This window comes from Diadema antillarum, unplaced genomic scaffold (assembly GCF_040938485.1).
Source record: "Diadema antillarum isolate AM-2024a unplaced genomic scaffold, OU_Dant_1.0 seq00000178_RagTag, whole genome shotgun sequence".
Taxonomy (NCBI): Eukaryota; Metazoa; Echinodermata; class Echinoidea; order Diadematoida; family Diadematidae; genus Diadema; species Diadema antillarum.
The window spans coordinates 75,960-98,614 of NW_027271245.1; the positions used below are offsets into that span (position 1 = coordinate 75,960).

The window sequence follows — 22,655 nt, forward strand, 5'->3', positions numbered from 1 at the left end:
CAATATAAGGAACTAAATAAAAAGAAAATTTCACAAAACTTTACTTTTTGAATAAAGTGCACAGTTCTTCGACTTGCTACTGACGTATGTTAAGGGTAATATTATTCCCCCTGCCTTCTGAAAGAGAGAAGCCGAGTGTTCTTTTGTTATGCGAGAAAAATGGAAATATGTTGAATTTTCTTTATTCTTTCTTTATATCGTTGTACTCATGTGACATCACAAGCTATAGTAGTCTTTTCATCCAGCCGTGACTGAGCAGAAACTTCTAAAATTCATAACTTTTTTAACGGATTGTCCGATTTTGCTCAAACTCTCACTGATGTGTTCTACTAATATTGCTGCATTCACTCAACCCACATATCTATGAAGGTGAACTTGTCCTTTAATATAAACCGCGTTTAAACAGGGTCATGGGCTTACCAGAACCAGGGAGTCGTACACGCAAGCGGGACAAAATAGGTGACCTGGTGACGAGGGTGGTTGTCTTGGTTGTGGCTATATTGCTGACAACATACAGACGAGTTAAACAAGTGTCTCAGTTGAAGACAACTCCTTGATATCTGGCTGTCGCCACCGCACCGCTACCACGCGAGCTATCAGCAGATTTACTACACAAATAACACGATGTCTGCATGCATGGGGCCGAGAGGAGCATGAGTAACAGGCGCGACCCAAGTACCAGCTCTGTTTGGTGTAGATCTAGATAGCCAACTTTACCTGTAAACGCGCATGCTCAGTGCTGGTCTGTGGCTCGGGGAATCCCCGCGTTGTTGTTGTTCTTGTTAAGATTTTCCCCGTTCAGACGTGAATATTATGTACATGTATTACATGAGTGTACACCTTGTATTCAGCCCATTGATTCAGTGTCATATTCTTTCTCTGCTCGGCCATGAACGTCAATGCCCGTTGGCGATCGCTGATGCAGTAAGCCCACTGTGATCTCGATGGAAATAGGCCTAAGCGATAGAGGTCAGTGCATGCATGAGTGAGCCTCTTACAGCAGATCTCCCTCGGCTGCAACCCGTCGCACGAGTGCAGCGTGCATGTGGATGCGCTTTATCAAAGATCCAACGTAGGATCTTTGTTTATAAGGCCTATCCAAGTCATTCATTATGAAATGATGCAGAGGAAAGTTGTTTGCCCCGTGAACTTTTACCGTTTACAAATCTAGTCAGGTTCCGTTTGCATATTCCGTTGGACGTACGCGACCTCTTATAAAAACTGTGTCATTCAGTGTGGATATTTACGCCGCGTGCATGCTCTGGTGATTATAGCTTCTTTCCAGTTTTCATGCTCTTAGCATTATACGTCGCACATTGAAAGAAAAAAAAAACCAAATAAACAAAACTAACAAAAAAACCCGTTTTTCTTATCAAAAGTGTAGCTATAGATAATTGCTGATGGCAGAGACGTTCTAGATTTTTTTTTAAACTGTGGCTGCCTCACTTAGTGAAAAGCGTTCATACTAAATCTTGAGATAAGAGACTCCTGAAAAAAAGAAGATACACATGCTTAACCAATGAACCATTTTAACACATTACACTTGTGCACATGACACACTGTGAGCCTTTAATTCAATCCAATTAAACTTTATTTACATCCAACATTAGGTACTATACATAATACTAAGTATACACTTAGCAAACTATATGTTGTTTAACAGTCTGAAGAAGTGCAAGTCATAGATTATGAGAACTAAAACTAAAACTTGTTACATTATTTTGAATACGCATCAATAGTATGATATTGTGCTTCTTAACTTTATACATTGTACTTAATTTGTTAAAAACTTTATTTATAAATCCACAAATCACAGTGTTTGTTACAGTCTAATTCATTTCGTGTCTGACTAACTCAATGTGAATGCAAATAATAGATTATCAATAACATCTCTTGAATTCACACTGTTGTCGTGTAAGCATCTATGTCAACATTGAGGTTTACGGAAACACTATACTTATGGCAAATAGTAATACACACTGTAGTACAATGTACATTTTCTTAAGATATGAAAAATAGAGTAAGTTGTAACTTGTAAGCGGTGTCAGTAATTCTTGCAATGTGAGAATCAATTTGATTTTTATTTTGCTTTTACTGTCATCTTGCATAGGTCTGCAAGTCTAAATCTTAATGATTTAATGCAATATTGCAATGCTGTGACATTCTCACCATAAAAATTGATTAGGTGCCAGCCTTTTTATACATTTCTTGTTATAAGGACGGCTATATCGGAGTGCAATGCATGTAAAACAATGTATTTATCATGTAGATTTATACAGAAACGCAATGAATACAATTCGTGAAATTGAAAGCTAGTAAATTATCTCTTATACTCAAAGATGAGACTCTGAGTCTTGCCCTCACCGCTTCCCCTTTCTCCCACATCCTCTTTCCTTCCATAAATGCAGTGAACATTTTATTTTACACAGGTTATTTTTTCCACTGCTTTAGTAGTTATATTGATGCTATATCATATCATTATTGCTAATCAAGCTCTTTTGATGGGATCAAATGACCTTAACATACTTAATGTTGTGTGTCTTGTCTCTTGTCAAAATGGAATAATATTTTTCCTGCATTGTTCTATTGTTTTATAGTTCTTATGTTTGATTTGATTTTCTTGCTCCACATCTCAATCCACAATAACATCATACAATCACTTGAATATAATACTATACAGTGGCGGATCCAGAGGGGGGGGGGGGCCCAACCGGCGCACGCCCCCCCTTATTTTTCGTTAAAAACAAGAGAAATAAAAAGAAAAAATGAAATGAAACCCGGAAGTGGCACCAAAAATATTAGCTACGCCCCCCCCCCCCTTTACAGAATTCCTGGATCCGCCCCTGCTTTATAGACATAGCTTCTTAATTCAAATAGAAGACAAGAGAAGACAATTTCTACAAACATGAAATGTGGGGGACCTACTAAAAAGCAGAGCTTGTAGATGTATAGGTCCCTTGATGAAAATATTCGCCTTGTTGATTAAACAACCTAGTAAACTATGAAAGGAAGAACGGGACGTGAAGGAAAAAATAGTCTTATCAGTAGTGGAAATTAAATGAAATTAAATTAAATTGTCGATCATACACCATCTGATTCATTCCGTCATGTTGTCAATATCTAAATATTTGATTATCACTTAGAAAATAATTTAACTCACCGGCGTTAAAATACTGTTTACCATTAGGAACCGTGATTTCAATAATGGCCGAGTTATCACATCTTCATTCATAGGTGTATCACACAACCTCCTACAATCTAAAAAAATTGCATTAAAGCCTAAAATATAACGAGATATCACTATTTTCTCTCTAAATCAAGAAAGCTGTAGACATATAGTCGATGCGAACATGAAGTTACTTCTGTTCCCTTGAGAGACAACATCGATCCGAACCTTAAAGAGGCCGTCTTCTTTAAATATTGAGTTGTGCATATTCTGCCAAACTGATACTGACAGATCATTCTTAGTAAAGCAAGTGATCAATGACTAACAATCATCAAAGGATCCTGCTTGTACGAGGAGAAAACTCAATGATTTCAAGAACATGGCTGTTATCAGTCGTCTTCAAAATAAACTTATATTCGATTCAAAAGATGCATCACATAAACTCGTTTGGCCCAAAGTATGTTCCGTCCATTTTACCGACAAAAGTAAACTGAACGCTTGCGAAAGCAGTAACGACAATATCTACTCCTGTATAAAAAAACAAAAGAAGAGAAAAACCTGCTCACTCTGTCAGACCTGATCTTTCTTCACCAGTAGACAATGGGTGGGAACGTTTTGATCTGGCCTACAGCCTGTACTTATATCTCAAGCTCCAATCCTGCAAAGTTGCCTTGAGATGGTTTTATGTGCATGTGAAAGCAATGCAGAACATTCGATGCAAATGTCACAAATCAGGCCTACGATGTGCAGCAATGTGTGCACGTCAACAACAATCTGATGATGCAAACCTTGCATGAATGTAGATTGATTCAACTCCACTGAGAAATAGACTTTTCAACTCAGATCATGTTTCTTCGACAGCCAAAATATAAAGGGGGTGAAGTATGTATTACAAAGTCATCCTTCTTTTCTGTTTCCTAGATTCCAGGATTTTTCTTACAATTTTTTTTTCTTTCTTTTTTCGCTTGAGCCTACAGAGGGGGAGAAGAGATAAAAAAGACATTTTATGTTCGCAGACGAGATTTATGAAAGTTGCCACTGGATTTTACATTTACCTGCAGAACGAAAATATATAATTATATACCAACTTATCCAATGTAAACGACAAAGTACAGGGAAAGAACAGTGACCTTCCAGTAATATATAGAGCAATGTATAGTGATCTGATTGCCTAACTTTTCCTTTTTTCACGACGCCATGATACACTCTGATAGCAAGGCCTTGTTTTTGTGGAAAATATGCATAGAAAATGGGCAAATATTGGCATAATTTATTATGCAAATACAGGCGTAGATTAAAGAGGTGTTTTGTTTGATAGTTGCAGTTAATTTCTGTATATCTCTATCACAAATCATGAACAGGTGTAGATGTAATAACTCTTATGAAACATATTTATATATCGCGGCAGTGTGTTGTATACAATCTCGAAACCTGCCTGCTCTACATTCTCTTGAATACCAATCTGAAAACATATTTCCATAAGCGTCACAATAATGTGCACCTTGTTTGCTCAGTTAACTTAGCTTTTTTTTTTCAATACGCCAGAGTATACATTTTGATGGCAAGATTTTGTTTTAGGGAAAATAATATGCATAGAAATGGTCAATTATTTGCATAACTCATTAGGCAAATTAGATTATTAAGGTGTATATTGTTTATGCAAATTTTGTTTATGCAAATTAGATGGTCTTTTACTCAAAATTCCGCTTGGGAACCGGAATTTTAGATTCAGCGTACTTGAATTATACAAAAATAGACCGGTTCCCAACTTTTACTAAAAAATACCTCTAACATTCATATTTTCCCCAAAGCCCACTATAGACTATTGTACATGCTCTCTATCACTATCTGAACCAATTACGTTTCAATGAATGCCATATTCCTGTAGTTGAATGCTGTTACTGTAATGCTGTATATCTCATCCTATATTGTTACTCTATACTCATTGTTGGGTTGGGTTTTTTTTTTTTACACTATAGTGCAAATAAAGCTCTTCAATTTTAACTTTGCTTTTCATCATAATTCTTTGTTTCTGATGCAGTATTTTTTACACTTAAATCTACATGACTTGCGACAGTCAATGAAGTCAACAGTGATTGTGAGTTGACGTTTTCCTTTATTGTTTACCACGAATCACCTCTATGATCCATTGCATGAACATCAATACGAACACCAAAGGAATAATGGCCAATTGCAAGAAACTGGGGATGATGGCCCTATTACCGTCATGATCCGCCATGTTACCAGAGTGATCTAAACGAGACGATCGGGCGGTCGAGATCTTTGAAACGTTGGGACGGACTTGAGACACAAATTGGCGTAACTTTTCCACGTCCTCCGGGTCCATCTGAAGTGAGGTATCCAACCTACCACACACCAAGGCGAGAGCGGAACGTTGGAACGTTGTCGGCTGCTGGTTCATAAATCCCTCCATCATTCCCTTCTTTGTTTCACCGTGGTCCTCCATTTCCTCACCCATCGGCCACTTGAAGTCGTGTGCAATGACAGATATGCTCTCCTTTCCTATGTGTCATGGCATTTTAAAAGCGAAACAATGGCATGCAATTAGATTTGTGATACCATAATGTAGAAAAAGTATATATTGTATTATCACCACATTGTTAAAGGTCCTGTCTAACTTTGGGAACATTAATTTAAAAATTTTCAAGATATGACCTTTCTGTTGTACTACAACACATCCTATCATATAAAATTTTCACGATAAAGCCTAAAATACAAGGAGATATCTGTATTTTGCTTAATAAACAGTAACTGTCTAGACGGTTAAGTCTAGAAATATTTTTATTGTAACTATTGTTCACATTTTGTATATTTAACAATACTTACATGCTTGTAACATCAATTTTATCAATTCAAACTTTTACAGTGGTTGTTTCTATCCCTAACTCACACTTTTGAACTATTTTAAAGCACTAACACACTAATGCTTTGTTTCATCTGCAAATGGTAAATTATGCACTGGTTTTGGAGCAATACTGGACCAGCAACATGATTATCAGAAAAAGAAAAGAAAAAGAAAATAAAAAGATCTCGTACTTTACTATAGAATCTTCAAGGAAGGCCATACGCAGCATGCAGCAGAGGCACTTAATTGCCCCCTCCCCCACCCCACCCCATCCCCCAACAAAAAAGAATGGCATTTTGTAATATTAACATCAAGTAGGGTCTACAATGTCGAAATGTTGTTTACATCGGAAATATTACACTTCAAACAGACAAGTAAGTTTGCGAAATTTTTTGAGAAGAGGGAGCCAGTGATTCCCCCCCCCCCCACAATGATTCTCTGCGTGTTCATGATAATGCTTGGTCCCAAAGTATCATAAGATTATTTTCAAAACGTAGGTACAATGAAAAAAAGAATTAACAAAAGAAGCATTATGGTTAAAATGTTAAATATTCAGTGACAATGACTGACTGATGCGACAAAGCATATACAGGCGAAGAGTCAACTACACCTCTTCAGCACAACTCTTGCCTAAAAACCATTCACTTAAATGACCATAAGTGGAATATTTTTGGAATTATTCACAAAGTCTTTTAAAGTAATGTAAATTTTATTGATTTAAGAAGAAAGAGTTAAGGAATTGCTGTTGCGACTATTATTGCGTTATATAAGGGTCAGAAATACTCACCACGCAGTTCTAAGATTTCTTTACCATTCTTCTTTACTTTCGTACAGTGTATCTTATTGAGTTTGTGAGGAATTGTATTTTGATTTCTGTTAATGTGTCTTGATTGAAATCGAAGATATGAGATCGCAGAGGGAACTTTTTATTTTTAGCTTTTGTCAGAGTTTTGTCTACGTACCACATTTTACAGTCTATCATGCTATTTGTATTTTCCTGTGTACAGGTAGGGTGTACCTTGCTATAATACGCAAGCAGTCTGCTTTTTAAAGAGTTACAGGGCATAATATTAATCTAAAGGCATTGTTTACCATGGGAGCACTGATTTAAAAAATATTCGAACCGTCACATTTGATGCATAATATGTGTAATTAGTTGCATCACAAAACATCCTCGAGCTATACCATAAAATTTGCAATAAAGCCTAAATCTATTCTAGAAACAATTTTACTATATTGTTGATCACATTTTGTAAATTTAATAATAACCCTACTTAACATTGATTATCAGCAGATCATACTGATTAACATTTTGACATTGTTTTTCTTTCTATCCCTGACTCACATTCTAAGACTATTTTGAAGCACTAAAGCTGGGTTTTTGTTTCATCTGCAAAATTATTATAATAATAATAATAATTATTATTATTATTATTATCATTATTATTATTATTAATATTGATATTATTTATTCGGCTTTCAATCTCAAGTATCATATTACATTTTTCGAAATCAGAACATACAATGGAGTGGTAAGGGTGCACCAGGTTGGGCAGCCCGGGTCTGGAATGAGCCAACAAAATGACTTGGGCCCTCACAGGCCATCCTCCCCAACCCACCTGGTGCACCCAAAACAGTCAGTTTACAATATTAAAAAAAATTACAGATTTCATTTAGAGGCATACATAAAAAACATAAACAACAAAAACAAAAAACCCAACTGTTTCTTTGTACTAATAAGTGTCGATTTAAGATATGTGTAACTAACAATCTTTATTGTTCACAGAATGATATCAGGTCATTTTCTACATAAAAGAAAATAGGGAAAAATATAATACATTGCATATATTATGTATGTCAGCTCTTAAATGGCTACCGACATCAAAAACCTAACTATAGTATGTAAAAATGCATACAGTTAATAAACAATGTATAAATTTTAAATTTCCATGTTAACCATATTCCCTTACAACATTTCATTTTAACCTCATTATATTTGAACAATTAACAAAACAGAACTGCGAGAGAGAGAGAGAGAGAGAAAGAGAAAGAGAGAAAGATAGAGAGAGAAAAATAAATTCATAAATAACTACAAATTATCACTCAATGTACCACCCCTACCCAACACCCATAGAGCCAGCTCAACCAGTAATAATCATCTGCATGCTTTTTATTGGGGAAAAAAAAAAAAACTACCATGGCAATGTACCGCTCAACATTGAACAAATGTACACTCTGTTCACTAATAATCACGTAAAATAAAATTAGTAAACAATGCCTTTAACGAGAATTTTCCGAATTCTCTTTACCCACGACGTCTTCCGCGTGTCGGAGAAATTCGTTATAGAGGGCGTCTGTCACATCGGTAATCGCAAATCGACGGTCGAAGATGGAGTGACACAGAATGATGCCGTCAACATCACCTGGCGTCATCCGAAATCGGTCGAGATCGTTATACGGAAGCCTAATGCATTTGATCTGCAGGTCCGCAATGCTGTCGAGCTCTGTTAGAAGAGCCCGGATGTTAGATTCCATTGGCGTACAAATTCCTAACTTGATTGGCATTGTCCAGTGTCTAGGTTTCCTAGTCAAAACAAAAATAATAATAATAATAATAATAATAATAATTGCATTTATATGGCGCTTCATACTGACGTTTCTAAGCGCACTTTTGCTACTCATACAAATAGACCAGAAAACACAATAACATTAAAATCAGCGTTAACAGTAACAAGAGAAAAAGAAAGAAAAGAAAAATACATGTGTACAATAATTGATAACTGTGTGCGCCTCCAGAAAAAAAAAAAATTACAACTGATTAAACAGGTGAGTTTCGAGAAAATTTTTAAATGATTCGACAGATGAGACATTCTGAATATAAAGAGGGAGTTTATTCCAAAGAGTGGAGCAATGGAAGAGGAAGGCGCGGTCACCATAACGCGTTTTTGTACGTGGGCCATGAAGTAATTGGAGAGAGGAAGATGAACGGAGGGGTCTGGCAGAAGAGGAGGAGCGGAGAGAGACTAGGTTTTGAAGATATAATGGGTGCAAGATTACGTGTGATTTTGTACGTCAGAAAGTATATAGGATCTTGAAAGTAATACGGGAATGTAACTGGAAGCCAATGGAGTGAGCGGAGAACAGGAGATATATGGTCATGTCTCCTATAAGGGAGACTAATCTATAGCGGCTGAATTTTGGATACGTTGGAGAGGGGATATGTGAGAAAGAGGGAGGCCGGAAGGGAGGGAGTTGCAGTAGTCCAGATAGGAGGAGACGTAGAAAAATGAAACAGTAGAAAAATGAAACATATCGACACTGCCGGGCCCACTGTATTATTTAAAGGGGATAAATTAACATCAACTGCTTTGAGGAATACGTACCGACAACCAGACACTATTTGCTGGGCAATTACTTTAGGTCATACCGTCTTACGTCCTTTAATTGCTACTACTCAATATAGAAATTATGTATGATAATAATTAAATAATAATAAAGGAGGACATCAGTTATTGAATGGGCGAGTGTATGAAGATGTTTACGCCAGACAGTGATGGAAATATAAAGTGGTCTATCTCTACAGTTTGGACCTAGATAGGCCCAAAGTACGCTGCGAGACACACACACACACACACACACACACACACACACACACACACACACACACACACACACGCACACACACACACACCATGACACATGTACACATGTCCTCAAAAACGTGTGTACAATATGCTTAATGTGAGCGAAAACTGTGGTATGGACTACATGCCAAATTAGTATACGATTTTACACAATTCCTCTCTATAATATACGCCTACAACTTACCGTCGTCTTATTGCAACAAAATCTCTGTCTAGTTGTTAAGGACCTGTGTGTTTTGTCACTACGGCCCACCAAAATTTTAAGCCTTAACCGTCGTAAAAACGTTGTCTGCCACTCCTTTTTCTCAAATAGATTGAGCGATAGTGACTGAGTATTGGCTACAAAGACAAGAAAATGGCATCTAAGGATCTTGGGGAATCCCCACTGCACTGTTCGTGGCATTGATGGCGCGGCATTATATTCCTCTACTAATCATCAATAATAATTCACGCCTTATTCACGCCTTTAATGATATGCTCCTGCGTTTGTCTGTAAATCACCCCCGATATAAGGATGCAGTATTTTTTTTTTTTTGCTCTCCCCTTTTCCCCTTCCATTTCTTTGTCGCAATACGCAAAAAATCACATGACGCTAACAAAGTCATTGTAATTATTAAGCTCTCTTTCCTTCTGCATTGTATACTATTATGAGCAGTATTATTTCATATACTTACTGATTGAAGATGTCAAATTTCATTCATCAGTGTATCCAATCCATTCAGCAAAATTTGGTGAGTAATTGAATGCCATTTGAAACTGTGGTGTGCGTTTGTGGACGAACATTCACTTGAATTTGTAGCAATCATTTTCAACACCAGAAATTGCACTGCACGTATGCATGTGACGATTCCCCTATCACTTTGACACAATTTCCCATATGATGATTGTGATATCAAATTGGATTCAGATTCAGGTGAAAACCCCTTAAAAATCCCTATTCACTACAGACAGTGGCTCTGCTACAACTTACAAGTAAATAGATTCATAATGACGCTCTTTATCAAGCTACCCTTACGCCTATTGTACATTCGAATCGAATTTTTGATATTTTCTTTTAGATTTCAGCATTTTGGTTCAACTGACTTCACTTTTCAGTTTGTTTTCCGGGGCCGCGGAACAGGGGCCGCGTAGGTCAGAACAGGGAGGTGTCCCTGGTCAGAAGGAGGGTGGCTGCCCCGGCCCGCCTCATGTTCTGTCTCGTCACACACACACAAAAAAAAACCTAACAAAAAAACTAACAAAAATTGGGGAAAATATCAAAACACCCATGAATTTTCAGAGGTCCCGTCGTTACAGTCTTCCCGTGGGGAGTTACTATTGACCCTCACCACCCCCCCCCCCCCCACTCACCCCGCCCTGCAGGCTCCTCCCTGAAAAACGTTCTGCAATCCCTGCAGTTATCGTTAATTTTTATTACATGTATTTATGAACAGAATGGATTATAACTCCGCGTCACTGTTGAGATATGATATGGAGAGTCACTGCGAGTATTTCAGCGTATATCACTTGTGCACTGAGCACTGTCTGCCTTGACTGTCTGTCTGTGTTTTACCAGGTTCAAGGGTCAATGATGGCACGTACTGAACGTTCGTACCATGGAGCTACAACAGAAACCATGTCATGTGTAGCCTTTTAGTCAAGGCCCTCTCGCTGTGACGGTGACGGTGAAGAGAGCCCAGCCGCGAGTGGCGGTGCGCGAGGTTCGCTTCACTCGCCTGTTATACTAGTAGCCATCTTACAGCGAGAGGGCCTTGACAGAAGGCTACGTCCTGTGGGGAATTCCCCATGCTCACCGCAGTATCGACGAGACACACTCGACAAGATGCCGTGCCGCCACTGTCGGGCGGAAAAACGCTGCAGGCCCGCCGCGTGGTTGAGACTTCTCATCACACGGGGATAAGTAAACGCTGTAAACGCTGTGACTTACGGACTATCGCTCACTACAAACATGGCCAAGACCTGTGTAACACGCTGTATTTGAAGAACCTCTCTACGACGCTGCACGTGATGTATATCATTTACATACATACATCTACTATATGCCTATACATTGTGTGTTCCTTCGCTTTATGATTTTGTTTTTTATTTTGTTTGGTAAGCTTGTCTTATTTTTTTTCACGGCGACATATGGAGAGGAATCATGGGCATGTCAAGTGTTATACGCAATCAACTCCCGCGTTACATTTTATCTTGTCGTAAGCTAGAATAAGTTTCTTTCAATATGCCCAGAGCAATTTTCAGCGCTCACCAATATAGGGTGCATCTCTATGATACCAGCATGAGTGATACAACCGTTTTAGAAATAACTTAATGATAATAATAATTAATTGATTAAAAAGCTAGGCTTACACTCTTTCATTGCATAATTTTTTATGGTTTGACAATTACTTTATCTTGGGCAAGCATGCATCCAATCAAAACGTCAATATACCTAGTTTAGGCCTGCGTAAGCATTGAGGCCTACGGGTACCGTAAGAATGCGCATGCATTTCACTCCCAGCAAAGGAATAATTATCATAAAACAAAGTAAATGTATTTCTTCTGCTGCTATCCAGGCCACAAGCTCCCTATGTCATGGCAATACATCTTCGGCCAACCGATCATTTTTCTCTTACAGTTCACCATACAAAATACGTCCCTGGCAATATTCTTCGACGCGATGGCCGTGATAGGCGTGTGCGATTCAGGACAGGAATCCAGCATCAAAAGTTTGCTCCATGAACTCCGAGATCTTTCATCTAGGAGTGGTGGCGAAGTGAGATTCATCCAGCTACCATACAGCGACCTGGACAGCTTTGAGCTGGCACGTGGCATAGTGGATGGAATCATTCTCTGCCACTCCATCCACAATCGCCGTTTTTCCATCACCGATGTCGATGATGCCCTGTACGATAAGTTTCTGCCTCGCATGGCAGAGACGTTTTGGTGAGTCGAATCAGTTTGTGTTTGATAATTCAGTCAATATAAGAACTGTTGAGAAATGAAAACACAAACTGGGATCATAAGTGCATGATTGTCTTGATCATTACAGATCTATTACCGACAATGTTCTTAAATTTCTCACCAAAACAGTCGAGCTATACCAGTACAGGTACATGTTTATAAAAATTATGAAGGGAGTACAATAGCTAAAACTAGAGATACAGGATATTCAACTAATGTAATCAATTTCATTCACAACACAATTCATTACGCTTAAACACGTCTGGATGTTTGCTTTTGTGTGTGTGTGTGTGGTGTGTGTGTGTGTGCGTGAGCAGAGCTACCAAGTCTCACGCATTCTGCGTGAGACTAAAGCATTTAGGGGGCCGTCTCACGATCTCACGCATGGCACCCATTTTTCTCACGCATCGGGCGAAGTCCGCAACTTGGGCCTATAATAATGAGCATAGCTCAAAAGATTATAGTGATAGTTGCAAATGAAGGCATATTTCCCTTTTGTCTTTCGCAAAATAAGTAAAAAAATGGTCACTTAAAGGGGATGGCTAGGAGGGGTCCTAAACCGATCAGTGGGAATCAGTGGGAATGCTGAGGGATGATTGTTCCAATCCTTGTGGGATTCATTTAAGAGTACATTATATATCTACTGTTGTGTGAAAATTATTTGCTTCAGAACGGTCTCATATTCAAGTAATGTGCAGATTAATACCCCATCACTGACCAGGCACACTAACCTGGAAACATTAAAACTGCACTTTACTTGATTATGAGACCATTCTGAAGCAAATAATTTTCACACAACAATAGATATATAATGTACTCTTAAATGAATCCCACAAGGATTGGAACAAATCATCCTCCAGCATTCCCACGGATTCCTACTGATCAGTTACTAGCCATCCTCTTTAAGTATGCACCTGATTGCACCATTAAGAGCTCAAAATTGAAAAATCTCGACCGTGGGAGGCCACGGGGGGGGGGGGGGGGAAAGAAACCCCTCCCACACCCTCGCTCGCGCACACATTCGCATGCCGAGATGCCGAGTCATGAAAATCTCACTCATACAATTTTTTTTTTGAACTTGGCATCACTGCGTGAGAGTTTGAAAAATGTTTAAATACATGTATTATAAAATGAATGGTTCATTTGAGATGTGTACGTAATCAACACGTTAACTTAGTACACCGTATTTCACGCAAAGTTCAGTGAAGTATAATCAATTTACGTTACTTTGAATTGTAGGGAAGAACAACGTGGCTGTGATCGTGTATGATTTCCCATGGCACACACACAAAGGGGAGTGAAGAGAGAAGCTCCATCCATCGTGTTCGCATGGGACAGCTTCCGTATCAAACAGCCCGCCACCTTCGAGTGTAGCAAGCTGGCGATCACCTGTGGCAGGCTGGATTCCACGCTGGAGATTGACATCGAGGACAGAGAGAACTTGGCGGTGTTTCTACAGAATGTCCAGCTCCGCACCCGCGAGCCCCGCAAACGCAAGTCTTTACTTGAAGTCTTGTTTCTTGGTGGAGTGGGAGCACTCTTTCTTGCAGCTTCTTATATCCTGTGCACACGCATCCTGTACAAGCTTAAGACCTTCTTTTTTGAAGAAATTGTTCCTCGTTGGAGCAGGCTCATCAACACACCGGTCTTAATTTGTAATATAAGTAGTCTGTTAGATTGCAGTTAAGATTTCAGGTTGTTGTAGTTGAAAAAGTGCAAACTTCGCACCTTTGATTGGCAGCGTTTATTTTACTGCCCCATTATCTTTGAGCTCTATGATTATTAATATGTTTATTTCTTTCTTTTATTTGAAAGCCAGTTCATTGATGTAAGTAATGTTCAAAGTTCAAAGTTCAAGTTTATTTGAACTATTTTATTGGTCCAGTTACTTTCTCATAAACTTTTTTTATTTTGTTTGGTAAGCTTGTCTTATTTTTTTTCACGGCGACATATGGAGAGGATCATGGGCCTGTCAAGTGTTATACGCAATAAACTCCCGCGCTACATTTTATCTTGTCGTAAGCTAGAATAAGTTTCTTTCAATATGCCAGAGCATTTTCAGCGCTCACCAATATAGGGTGCATCTCAATGATACCAGCGTGAGTGATACAACCGTTTAGAAATAACTTAATGATAATAATAATTAATTCATTGAAAGCTAGGCTTACACTCTTTCGTTGCATATAATTTTTATGGTTAGACAATTACTTTATCTCGGGCAAGCATGCATCCAATCAAAACAACAATATACCTGTAGGCCTGCACATACGGGTACCGTACCGGAAGAATGCGCATGTTTCAATCCCAGCAAAGGACTAAAAAGAAAATGTATTTGTGTGTGTGTGTGTGTGTGTGTGTGTGTGTGTGTGTGCTGTCTATAAGGCCACAAGTTCTTTATCTCATGACAATAATTATATCTTCGGCCAACCAATTATTCTTTTCTTACAGTTTTTCACCATACAAGATATGGCCCTGGCAATACTCTTCGATACGAAGGCCGTGATAGGCGTGTGCGATTCAGGACAGGAATCCAGCATCAAAAATTTGCTCCATGAACTCCGAGATCTTTCGTCTAGGAGTGGTGGCGAAGTGAGATTCATCCAGCTACCATACAGCGACCTGGACAGCTTTGAGCTGGCACGTGGCACAGTGGATGGAATTATTCTCTGTCACTCCATCCACAATCGCCGTTTCTCCATCACCGATGTCGATGATGCCCTGTACGATAAGTTTCTGCCTTGCATGGCAGAGACTTATGGTGAGTCGAATTAGTTTGTGTTTTGATGATTCAGTCAATATAAGAACTGTGGAAAATGAAAACACAAACTGGGATCATAAGTGCATGATTGTCTTGATCATAACAGATCTGTTACCGACAATGTTCTTGAATTTCTCACCAAACAGTCAAGCTATACCAGTTATGAAAATTATGAAGGACGTACAATAGCTAAAACTAGAGATACAGGATATTCAACTAATGTAATCAATTTCATTCACAACACAATTCATTACGCTTAAACACAGCTGGGTGGTTGTTGTTGTTGTTTTGTGTGTGTGTGTGTGTATTTGTGTGTGTGTGTGCGTGAGAGTTTGAAAAATGTAAAATATTATAAAATTAATGGTTCATATGAGATGTGTACGGAATCAACACGTTAACTTAGTACACCGTATTTCACGCAAAGTTCAGTGAAGTATAATCAATTTACGTTACTTTGAACTGTAGGGAAGAACAACGTGGCTGTGATCGTGTATGATTTCCCATGGCACACACACAGAGGAAGTGAAGAGAGGAGCTCCATCCATCATGTTCGCATGGCCACCTTCCGTATCAAACAGCCCACCACCTTCGAGTGTAGCAAGCTGGCGATCACCTGTGGCAGGCTGGATACCACGCTGGAGATTGACATCGAGGACAGAGAGAACTTGGCCGTGTTTGTGCAGAATGTCCAGCCCCGCAGACGCCTGTCTTTACTTAAAGTCTTGTTAATTCTTGGTGGAGCTGGAGCGCTCATTCATGCAGCTCTGAAGTTGAAGACCTTTGTTGAAAAAATTGTTCCTGCTTTGAGCAGGCTCATCAACACAGCGGGCTTACTTTATAATACAAGTAGTCTGTTAGATCAGGGAGGAGCACCTCCCAGGTTAGATAACAATTGGATTTCATTTTTCTATCCATTCCCAGACATGTCCATCTTTAGGCCACCATGGTAATAAAGAGATGACCCAACTTTTTTCTTCTTTTCATGTTGTTGTAGTTGAAAAAGTGCACACTTCGCACCATTGATTGGCAGCGTTTATCTTATGGTCCCATTTTCTTTGAGCTGTATGATTATGAATATGTTTATTTCTTTTTTTTTAAATTTGAAAGCCATTTCATTAATGTAAGTAAGGTTCAAAGTTCAACGTTCAAATTTATCTGAGCTTTTTTTTATTGGTCCAGTTACTTTCTCATGAACTTTTTAACTTTCCTTCTCAGCTGATTGTTTCATTGGCGTAGATTTTCCCCCGCACAATAGTTTCAATGTTTTTTTGCCATCTGTAAAATGGCAGAACCGCCGCTGGCAGTTCTCCTCTCCCCATACATGCGTCGTGTTGCAAAGTAGCTTTATATTACGCAAGGACGCAACCTACACAAAGTAAAATGGCGCCCCAGAGGATCATTTCATCAAGTATAGCTCTCTGCGTCATGATTCGAGTGGATGCAATCGTTAATGACCCAGAACCGACCGTGCAAACTCGGACGACTCGAGGTCGATTTTCATACGCAAATGTGCGCATGCTCTGAACAGTGTTTCTTCCTCCGAACGTCCGCGTCGCGAAAATCTAAAGCTCCCTCAGGACGTTGCATCTCTCATCTCAGTTTCAATACTTTCTTGATTACGAATACGAGATCATACATAAAGTCTTATATGATTATGTTACTCTTGGTTAGGGCCTATCATCTTCAATTAACAATGATAGAATGACTCCACGATAAAGGAACAATGAATCGAGTTTTATTGATTAATAATCTTATTTCTCCATTCAAACTGTTATACAGTTAACATTTGCCATGTGCTAAGGACGCGTTTCTCATTGTTGAATGAGATAATTCCGTGATTGATAGACTGAGGACTCATTAGGTGTCCAATTGAATAAATGTTAAACAATAATACACCCATGCTTGATTATGTAACCTTGAAACGTACATTCTATTCTTCATAGTGGTGAAAACATGCAATACCCTCAGTACTATGCGCACACACATTTACACACAAACCTATACATAAAAGAGAGTAATTTTAACTGGAGCACCGTATAGAGGATGATGTACTCAAGTTCAAGTTCAAGTTAATTTGTTTCATTTCCAACAAAATAATTAGGAATACAATGAAATGTTCGCATATACAGATAATGTCACAAAATCGGTACAACAATATGATGCACATAGTAATATGTAATAATGACATAGCTATAGAAATAAATATTATATCATTATGGTAAAGTCAGAAACAAAATTGCTGGAAATGAAGGGGACTGCTAAACAGCAGAGCTTGTAGTATGCAGGCCCCTTATAAAAAAAAATCAAATTGCAAAAAAAAAAGAGATCTCTTGAGCCGTATACTTTTCAATAAAAATGTCAACAATACATCCGTCTGAATTCAAATTTTCTTCTCTTCTCTTTGTTATCTACGTGATTTTGTAACCTTCTCTACCTTTTCCTTCCTCCTTTCTTGTTCATCCATCGCCTCCCAACGACCTCCGAAGGCTTGATACCTGATCCTCACCCTATTCTTCCTTACATTTGTCCCTGTCTCCTATATTCACCCGTCTCCACTAGTGCGACTTAACCCTTTCTGTGCCAGGCACATTTGACAGTGTGTACAATGCTATATGGTCTTTGCTGTGCCAATCAGCATTCGAAGCACACAAAGGGTTAAAGGAAACCTCTGGATGATTTTCAGACTTTTACATTTGAACAACTGTAAATTAGTAAAACTGAGTACGGAGTTTCAGAATTTATATATAGTGATTAGGATGAGTCTATGAGAATGTTTTCAAAATTTATAACAAATTGCAATGAACAAGGATAATAACATGGCATCCTCGCCTTAAGAATGCATGAGTTGGCTCTCAAGGAAGCAGAACAAAAAGAAAAAGGCATACAAAATTCTTCACAGGTGAACTTGTTAAGCAGGCGATATTTTGCAATGGAAGTACACTGCATTCCGAAAATATGTGAGGCTCTGATGTCATCAACGCTGTTCAGTGTAATTTTTAAAAGATTTTCAGTTAATTGGTTTCTCTGCTCAATTAGGACGACAATGGATTCCACGAATCTATACATAGAGCTGTCGATTTATGTATTAGACGATGTGAAATTATGAAAATCGTCTGGAATGTCCCTTTAAACTTCCAGCTCACCGCTCTCCAGTTTGCCTTCATTATAATTCTCCCCTGCGAACCCGTCTCCCTCGTTTACACCACCATGGCAGTATATCCTTTTCATACATAGGCGCAGCAGAATGGAACAGATTGCCATAATTGTTATCATGTAAATCAGGCCCCAACAGAAGACACGATTATACAATTTGAACATCAAAAATTTGGGCAGCCAACATTGGTGTGATTAGAAATCCATGAAAGCTAACTAACCAAAATTTGTGTTTAGTGTAGGTATTATACGTACAATGTATATTGTTGAATTGATGCGCATCTATACTTCATTGCATTTTTATTGTGTATTTCCAATGTCAGCCATGTGATATATATCAATACTTCATATTCATGTTATTGTTATGTCATATTTAGATACAGGAATCCCAAGAATATCAGTATACAATCAATGACCGGCCGGGTTACCCTGTTTAGATAAGGCAAATAGATAAATAGATAAAATGCAAACCTTCCAACAAAATAAAAGCCAACAACTTTTTGAAGTAAGTTTGGCACAGCTGACAAATTCCTGCCGCAGCTATCAACCATTAAAATTTACTATAGTCCCACTGTCAGTGCCTCATGCTGCATGTAGTTATAGTGTGTTTTGGAGTTCAATATGATATTTGACTTGCAGAGACTGTACTATGGAACAAGACATTTATTTGGATTTTTCTTGTTAAGTGGTGGACATTTATCTATTCAAATTTGGGCCCAGTTTTATAAAATTTGTTTTCAGTGAAAAGTTACGATAGCTTTTTATAAGCTACTGAAATCTTTGAATCTGATTGGCTGAGAGCATTAATTTGCCATAGAAATGTGGCAGTTGTCACTGATAACAGGTTTTGTGAAACGGAACCCAGGTTGAGCTTTATACGTCATTATGAGTAGAAATGAAGTCAAATGGGAATTTACCAAACAGTGAAATTTAAGGAAAGTCGTACAATCCATTTAGAAGTTCTGACTTTGAAATTCTAAATCCATAATGCTATATGCCGTCAACACCGGAAGAGAAGGCTACGCCCACTGGTATGTCACGGTGATAAGAGTACAATGGCTCCTTTGATTGCCTGTCGAAAAATACATTGTTTTTAAATTATTTTGCTTTTATTTCACTGTTTTAATGGCTCGGTTCCACAGTATAGCATTGACTTGATCAGCCAATACATTAACTCTAGACATTTACGTTCCCAGAATTCTGACCCCTTGTCATCATAAAATCTAAATATTTTACGCGAAGCGGTGGGAACAAACTTTCGCCCACGCCGCCGGCTCTCCTTCATGGATCTCCGTCCCTATTTTTTTTTTTTTATTCTGTTGAAATGTTTAAAATAATCTCAAGAAGTATTTGTTTGATATGGCTTACAATAATTGATTATTATCATTTTCATTATGTCCTGTACTGCTATTATCTCTCGTTTTCTATCTCTGATGTACTCGTATGTAGTTCGTATATTTTGCACATGATTACGCCGAGAGCATTTATTCATTAGAGTGATTTGGCACCTTAAATTGCATTTATTATTGTTATTATTACAATAAAAAGCAAGGAATTAAACAGAATACCACATTTTCATTTACAGGCGCAATAAAAGAGCATGTTCATTGCCTCCATCCTTATGGTGGTGTAGCTGTAGAATATCCCCATTGACACACATGTATGTAAGAAACAGGTTGACGAAATGTGCACCCTTCATATCATTTTTAAAAAGACGGGCGTTGTATAGTCTTGTCATCCGGCTATGACGTCACAAGGGTTTATCTAATCGGGCTTTAAAGAATTACACAATTTGAATGTATTGTATTATAGAAATATCTTTGTGCTTGCTTCACCAATATGTTCTGATATTTTGTAGCATTCATTTCATCAACCTTGTTCGTGGGGGGGGGGGGGGAGGGGGAATCTCCCTGTATAAGTTCGTTGTTCAAACACATATGATTTTGTTTCATTTGCACATCTCGTAGAGCACGAAGATATAGAACCTAAAATGCGCACTGCAATTTAAGATTGATTAAAAGCATTCTATAAAGTGCACCATGTAATGTTGCTATCGACAGCAGAAGTAGTTGTAGACGCTTTAGTTACAATTTGTATGTTGTAGTGTAGTCTCAGTCGTAGTAGTAGTGGTAGTAGTAGCGGTAGTAGTAGTTGTAGTCGTAGTATAGTAGCAGAGATCAAATAACAAGTTTGGTCTTTTATGTCTTAAAATAACCGTTGCTGTATGCCAGTAACAGAAGAGTAACAGAAGAACATGCTGGCTCAAATTTTCCTACTGTCTCTGTTCTGCCATGGACGTCACTGCCCGTTGGCGATCACTGATGCAGTAAGCCTCCTCCAGCTTCCCTGTCGTGCGAGTGATGTATGTAATGACGATGCTCTCTCGCCAGCTATCCCAGCCATTGTGGAAAGGATCGCGAGTCGTTGTCGTCCACGTGATCTCTTTCCATTTACAAATCCAGTCAGGACTATGATGTTCCGTTTGCCTTTTCCGCGCGACGTGACCCCAAAAAACTGCATCTGGCGTTTCCTGATGGTCGAGAGCAGCTCACGTTCAGCCGACACCATTTCTAACACTTATGTGTTTGATTTTATCATTGTCCATGATATTCTCAACATTCTCCTGTATAGCACCACATCTCAAAACTTTCTATTCTGTGTCTCTTCGCTTTGTTAACTGTCCATGTCTCTGGGCCACTGTGCTCCTGTATTCAGAATGTTGCAGCATGAAGACGCCCAAAGTATTTAGTAATCGTGTAATCCGAAGAGGAAGAACACAAGAGATAATGCTATATTAAAGTCATGAGAGACAGGACGATTTCATGAATGAATAGCCACACATTTTCTATATAATTCACTGTAATCATTCAACATGATTGAATGGCTGAGTTGTATATAACCAACAGGCTGTCTTAGACATCTTTTGCATCTGCCAAAGGGTAATAGCAAACCTTTCCGGAACATTAAAAATGTAAAGCATTATTTTGGAAAACAAAATATTCAGCAAAGATTACGTGTAACATATCTGCCACACATAGTGATGTTTAAAGCTTTGAAAATACGTCATAGCATCAAATGTTGTATGTATGTGCTCTTCTTCTTATATAAATTTGTCAAGTAATTGCAATAAACACCAATTTACAGCTTGGATGCAACACATGTCATCATAAGGCTGATTGATGATGATAAAGACATCAAAGTGCATTGTAGATGACGGAGGAGAACGCGGTTAAGAATGAAATAGATGGAACGAGGAAAAAGAAAAAAGTTCAATTGAAGATGTGTCGATATGAGCATGATATACTAATGGGCTATATAGGGAAATGCACGGTAACTGTGTAGAGATGAATGCGTGCATGTCTGTTTGCTCGTGTCTGCATGTATACAATGCCAATGGGGATGTGTGCATTTTAGTGACATTTTGATCCTACGATAGGTTCACAGGTTAGCAGGTTATTTCAAATGTTTAATAAAGAGCTATTAATAAGGTCATATTTCAGTCATATACACACTACAAAACACCTGTCTGCAAAATATTGCAGACAGGATAAAATACCAGCATTGTCTCATGGTCTTTAAAATTTTGAACAGGTTTGCACCGCCTTACTTGAATCGCCTGATCACACAGCGACCCGTTTATTATGTAACACGGTATGCTACCAACAGTCCACTGTTTGTTCCTCAGGTTAACACTGAGTACAAAAAACGTAGCTTTTCTTATTATGGTCCAATGCTCTTTAATAAGTTACCCCTTCCCGTCCAGACGCCGAGTTCATTGCCTCTTTTCAAGAAACACTGCCGACCATTGCTACATACTATATGATCTTAGGTTGTGAAGCATGGTAGAAAATAATGTTTGTTTGTTTTTTGCTCATTTGATTATACATTGAGTTGAGTTGATATATGTACCACATGTTATTGTAATACACTGGTACCCCTCTAGTACCCTTTGTGAATGTACTTGTAAATACAGTATATAATTCGTTTGTTTGTTTGTTTGTTTTTGTGTAGGTCACCTATTGTTTGTTTTTACCTGAAAGTTTATGTATGCATTGTATTATTGTATACAGAGCTTCCTTGAAAAGCTGTCAGCAGAACTGAACGGAATGTCCCTGTTAAAACATG

At 38.4% G+C, this 22,655-nt stretch overlaps 2 protein-coding genes across 2 annotated transcripts; both read left to right on the forward strand.

Annotated features, from left to right (window-relative positions):
- The first annotated feature begins 12,284 nt into the window (after positions 1–12,284).
- On the forward strand, positions 12,285–14,306 carry LOC139728421 (uncharacterized). The gene is made up of 2 exons (XM_071639367.1): positions 12,285–12,601; positions 13,958–14,306. The coding sequence occupies exons 1-2, from the start codon at positions 12,336–12,338 to the stop codon at positions 14,304–14,306; spliced, it is 615 nt and encodes a 204-aa protein (XP_071495468.1). The 5' UTR covers positions 12,285–12,335.
- A 779-nt stretch (positions 14,307–15,085) lies between these two features.
- Positions 15,086–21,104, forward strand: LOC139728422 (uncharacterized). The gene is made up of 3 exons (XM_071639368.1): positions 15,086–15,377; positions 15,843–16,257; positions 20,993–21,104. The coding sequence occupies exons 1-3, from the start codon at positions 15,086–15,088 to the stop codon at positions 21,102–21,104; spliced, it is 819 nt and encodes a 272-aa protein (XP_071495469.1).
- The last annotated feature ends 1,551 nt before the right edge of the window (positions 21,105–22,655 follow it).